Source organism: Phalaenopsis equestris, unplaced genomic scaffold (assembly GCF_001263595.1).
Source record: "Phalaenopsis equestris unplaced genomic scaffold, ASM126359v1 Scaffold000255, whole genome shotgun sequence".
NCBI classification, from domain to species: Eukaryota; Viridiplantae; Streptophyta; class Magnoliopsida; order Asparagales; family Orchidaceae; genus Phalaenopsis; species Phalaenopsis equestris.
In genome coordinates, this window is record NW_018164697.1 from 211359 (window position 1) to 217258 (window position 5900).

At 34.4% G+C, this 5900-nt stretch overlaps 1 protein-coding gene across 2 annotated transcripts in view; it reads right to left on the reverse strand.

Moving 5' to 3' along the window:
- Positions 1-324: 324 nt before the first annotated feature.
- LOC110024364 (probable LRR receptor-like serine/threonine-protein kinase At1g07650) overlaps positions 325-5900 on the reverse strand; it is a 36912-nt gene continuing 31336 nt past the window's right edge. Inside the window, exons 21-25 of one of the 2 annotated variants that reach the window (XM_020724284.1) lie at positions 4284-4387; positions 3459-3669; positions 2919-3159; positions 1721-1871; positions 325-803 (exon numbers count right to left, since the gene is read on the reverse strand). In XM_020724284.1, the coding sequence (XP_020579943.1) occupies positions 360-803; positions 1721-1871; positions 2919-3159; positions 3459-3669; positions 4284-4387 (1151 nt within the window). In that variant the 3' untranslated portion in view covers positions 325-359. Of the gene's footprint in view, positions 804-1720; positions 1872-2918; positions 3160-3458; positions 3670-4283; positions 4388-5900 lie in introns of those variants that run through there. The other variant, XM_020724285.1, reaches the window with a different exon arrangement.

Consider the following 5900-nt stretch of genomic DNA (forward strand, 5'->3'; position numbering starts at 1 on the left):
AAAAAAAAATATCATTATTTTAGCTTTTGAAAAGCCAAATACACATTTTCATGCACAAGTGGCATATAAGTTTAGGAGTTAGACATGTAAATACTTAAGATTTTAGTGGTATCCATTAAAATCTTCCATCTTTGTGGAAGATTTGCATGCATATCACTCAATTCTTCCGTGCTTACATATCTAAACACCTAAAGTTCAATTTTTGCATGTATGTCATCTTATCTATGCATGCAAAGGTATATTTCACTTTTTTCTTTAGTTAAATAATGATATTTTTTGATGCAATATGTAAATACATAAGAATTAGGTGGTATTTATATAAACGCACCTGCTCCAAAATCAAAATTCTCTGCAGCTCCTTATTGGCGATCATCTCTGATCCCATCTTCTGCCTCGAATGAGTTCTCTTCGGGGTTCTTCGTTATTGCCAAGTAGTATGACTTTAGAAATCCTTGATCCGAATCAATTAGGCCGCCATTTTCATCAAATTCTGGTACTGATGACGTTACAGATGAATCCGCAGAGATCTCCCGGATTTCAATGGGATCATTCTCCCAGAAATTTCTTCTGACGCCATGATTGCTGCTGTGGGAGAAGCTCGAGAGCAGGAGTAGTGGTTGCAAGGGGGTGCGGCGCTCGAGCAAGTTCACCACTTTTGACATGGTTGGTCTCAGCGAAGGAGATGAGTTTGTGCAGAGGATGGCGAGGTTCAGTAATAGTTTAGCCTCTTCCTCCGAGTATTCGGATCCAAGCCTTGGATCCACCAGCTCCAGAAGTTTTCCCTTTTCTTGTAGAACACAGGCCTGCGATCCCAAACAAGGTTGAAAGATTGGCATATTTACATACATACCACCAAATACTCATGTATTAACATTTTATACACCCAAGCTTTGTTTTTTACGTTATAGCATACAAATCTTTTATGACACATCAAAAATATCATCATTTACTTTTCAAAAGCAAAATTAATGCAACTTTTGTCAAGGATAGGTATGATGATATGTATGTAAAGATTAAAATTCAAGTGTTTAGATATGTAAATACATAGAAATTGAGTGGGACATGTGTAAACCTTCCATTTGTTAAGGAAAATTTACATACATGCCACACAATTTTTATGTATTTACATATAAAACACTGAAACTTTAATTTTTTACATATATGACAACTTATCTATATAATAATTGTAAAATAATAATAATAAATTTATTTGGTTCTGTTGGTGGAGGTGATGGTAAGAGAAATAATAGTTTTAAAATCATAAAGAGCAGGTGATAGTAAGAGAAAGTAAAGATGAAGATTAAGCTTATGAGGAGATCTTTGACAAGTTAAAGTGATTAAATACTATTTACATGTTTATATTTTTTTAGACATTAAAAACATATTTTACAATTGAAAGAAAAAGAAATAATTGTTTTATGATTTCAACTCGTTTGTTTTTTTGTTCTGCATTAAATGAAAAATAAATGAAAGTAGTGATTTAAATAAATGAAATAATTGTAAATAAAAGTTTTAATAAATGAAATAATTGTTATGATATGAAAGATTTGAATAGTGTAAATGTTAAATATAAATTTTAGTTGTTAGATAATTAAATACTTAAGAATTGGGTGAAAATATATATACGGCCTGTTTTATAATGTTGGTAGCATGAAGAAAGCATTATTCGTTTATTAAAATAGAAAACTTTGGTTAAAAATCAGTGAAATTTGAGAGTCACCCAGTCGAGGAGGTAAACAAACTCTTCCTTAGGCCTGTAATTTGTGTTGCTTTTGCCAGTGACGATCTCTAAAGCAACCACTCCGAAGCTGTATACATCTGCTTTCTCACTTAGATGACCTCGCATTGCATATTCAGGAGCCATATAACCCCTGCATGATGAAAAATAAGAAAGCCTATTTGGTATCATTTACATACATGGAAGATTTACAGACACACCACTCAATTCCTATGTATTTACATTAACATCTAAACTTCAATTTTTAAATACATACCACCTGCATTAAGAGGTGTATTTCACTTTTTAATAGTTAAAATGGTGGTATTTTTTATGAGATATGAAAATTTTGGCTGGCATAAATGGAGAAAAGCAAAGTTCAGGTGTTAGATATGTAAACACATAGGGTTTGGGTGGTGTAATGTATGAAAATGATCCTAAATAAATACAGCAAGTGACAAAAAAGATTTAAATTTCACAAATCATTATACTTGTATGTTTTGAGCAGGAGATGGCTATCATTACATTGCTAACACTAGAAATCAGATCTCAGGCATGCATCATGGTTGAATGATCAGGTACAAGAATATATAATCATGGTAAAACTTTTGGTAAACAGCAATATTTTAGCACTTAAACAAGCAGATCACATGGAATAATAAATGAAATGATAGAGTTGACAGTAATTATGCGAAAAATGTCATCTGTATATGAATGAATTTATACTGTATATATAAAAAACAAAATAGAGCGAGGAGAGTACAATAAAGTAGAATGAGAAAAGTGTTAAATGGTACATTAACTTATTAAGGTCATTTTAGTCCCAGGTATATAAAAGTGTCAATTTAATAAAAGTGTTTAAATGGTACATTTTAGTCCCAGGTATATAAAAGTGTCAATTTAATTCTAGGTCATTTTTAATAAGGGCTGAAATAATTCCTGCGGACGGCTATTTTCAGCCCTTTTTAAAAGAGTCTGAGGACTAATTTGACACCTTTATATACTAAGGCATTAAAATGATCGGATATTAATAGGATAACGTTAGTGTTGGTTATGATGAAGAATAGCTATGATACCCACCATTCAGGTTCGCATGGCTTTACAAAAGGTAATTTGTAGGTTTAGAATGACCGAAAAGTATAACATAAATTATTGCATTAACTAATTCTTTGTGATAGAAAATATATGTATGAGAACTTACACGGTGCCGGCAATTTTGGTGCTAATATGAGTCCTATCATCTTCATATAACTTGGCTAACCCAAAATCTGATATTTTAGCATTGAGATGTTTATCCAGCAACACATTACTAGCCTTGATATCGCGGTGGACGATCTTCAATCTGGATTCTTCATGGAGATAAGTGAGGCCTCTTGCTATATCAACACAAATTTTGTACCTAGTTGGCCAATTCAAATGTATTCTTGAGTGTGAATTTGTTCCTATAAAAAGTAATCCAATATGAACCGCATTCCAAAAACACAGATAAAATCTATGATTAAAATATATGAATAAAAGAAGAAAAGTGTCAAAATAATCCTCTGGCTCTTTGTAGGGGGTGAAGTTTAAACAGCTGTCAATCCATATTCTTGTAATAAAAGTTGAAATAGTCCCAACATATGTCTACGTCAGCCCCAATTTAAAGAGTCCGAGTACACACTTCTATAAACTTTGGGACTAAAATGACCCCATGAAACAATTAGGGGGCTATTTTGACACTTTACTCAGAAAAAAAGATTACCGAAAAGAGCACGTGAAAGGCAGTTGTTTTCCATATACTCATACACTAACAAAAGCTGATTGGCTTCGATGCAACATCCATAAAGGTTTACAAGATTAGGATGTTGCAGAGCGGAGATCATGCCAATTTCATTTACAAATTCACGGTTCCCTTGTCTGGACCTTGATGAAAGCTGCTTCACAGCAATTACTGTTCCATCTGATAGGAGACCCTATGAGAGTGTTAAAAAGGTAATGATTTAGGATATATTCAGCAGCAACCACACGTGTGTGTGTAAAAAATTTACAAACATAACACTCCATGTCTATGCATTTATATTTCTAACACATAAATTTCAATTTTTACATACATTATCTATGCATAAGAAAGTGTATTTCATTTTTTCTAAGTTAAAATAGTGATATTTTTTCTGTGATAAGAAATATTTGAGTGGTATAAATGTAAAAATTAAATTTTAGGTGCTATATATGTACAAATATAGAAATTGGTTACTATGTTTGTGAATGCCCGTTTATATGTAAAGTGTCAAAGTAGTCCCCTGGCCATGTAAATTGGGTCATGTTTGTCCTAGAGTTTATAAAACTTCTAGATTAGTCCCAGGATTGTTTTAATGGGAGCTAAAATAATCCTCATTGGGGACCGGACCAATTCAACCCATATATTAAAATTTGGGGACTAAATTAACGCTTTTATAAACCCTGAGACTACAGTGGCCCCCCTATAAAGAGTTTTGAGACTATTTTGACATTTTTCTCACATATGTATATATAGATATAGATATAGATAAAAATGCAGATAAAGAGAGAAAAAAAACGTGGAGATAACCTTGTAAACTGGACCAAAACCACCCTCCCCGACCTTATTTGTTGGATCGAAATTCTGGGTTGCTGTTTTAATCTGTCTGAGGGTAAATAGTCCAGTTGGCAGGTCTGTTGAGAAAACATTATTAGGAAGCATTTAGCATTAGGGTAGAATGCAAGGAGTTAGTCTGAAAACCAAATATTTATGTATTTAAGCATGTAGGGACTTCTGCATAGTAAATTTAAGATTTGAAATATAGCTCTACTGTGTTCCAAGCAGTTGCAAGGAAAATGCAGTTATGCATTTATGATCATATACTGGTATTCGAAAAGCAGGGATTTTACTGAGCGGATGGCTTGGATGATCACATGTTCTGTTATGCCGTGAGCAGAACTCTGAACGAGCTCTACACTTCATGAGGATATCTTATTTCCAAAATTTAGACTAGGAAATAAAAGGCCGGACATGATAGTATAATACCAACAAACTTAATGTCAAGTTGAAATTCTTCTGAGTTTATCTCTAGCAAAGAAATGTGTTGGGGATGCTCGTGAGGGTGGCTTGCATGAAAAAAATTATGTTGACTAGAATAAGGTTTTTTTGTTATCGATTCCCCACTTATCCATTTCTTTAAGCTTTTCAGTTGTAACCTTGAGTTAAAAATTTGGAGAAGTGTTTAATTTCCTTTTGAATCATGACTTGGTGGCCAAAAATCATATCAATCATTTGGTGAAATTTGAGTTTATGTTATCGTAAGTTTCAACGTTCAGTAATGGTATCTTCATTCTACCCTATATGCTTCCCAAATCAAACCCTATTCTTCATATTCATCCATTCTAGCAAAACCAAGCATTATCATCCCCTCTCGGTTTTGCTTTCTGGATTTTGCTTTCTGCTAAAACCCTCACGCTAGCAAGCTCTCAGTTTTGCGCTGTACCACCACTTCCCAAACCAATTCTCACACCATAACCTTCATCATACATTTTCCTCCAAACCAAGAATAATCCCACAAGATCTTGGCTCCTTGCAAATCAAATACCTCATTGGTGTGCTAGAAAATTTTCCTCATATCCAAAGCCACCATAGTCCATTTCCTCCACATCCAAATCATCCATACCTCCTACCAACCTTCAGCAACCCCTTAAACACCTCCCCCCCTGTAGGCATCAACCAAAAGTAAGCCCTCCACATTCATCCTAAACATAACCCCTTTCCTCCTAAGTGTTCATAACATCCTCTATCGCTCATAAATAGCAAGCCCTCACCATCCCATTTCAAGTTAGCCCTGCTACCCTCACTTCTATTGCACTCAAGAGCTCGACCTTTCCATATACAATTCGACCATCTTTGAGTCTCCCCAATAGAGGTGTGAGTGATCCAAACTAGCTCGTAAGCAGGCTCAAGCTCAAATTGATAACAAGCTCACAAATTGAGCCTATCAAGTCACAAGCTCGAGGCATTCTTATTGCTCAATATGTCAAGCTCAAGTTCAAGTATTAACCAACTCGGCTCATTGGATTGTTGAGACTTAAGAAACAAAATGCAACGGCTCGATTGGAGACAACAGTACAACAACAACAACAACAAAGCCTTAATCCCACTACGTGGGGTCGGCTACATGAATCCTTTTTCTCCATTGCG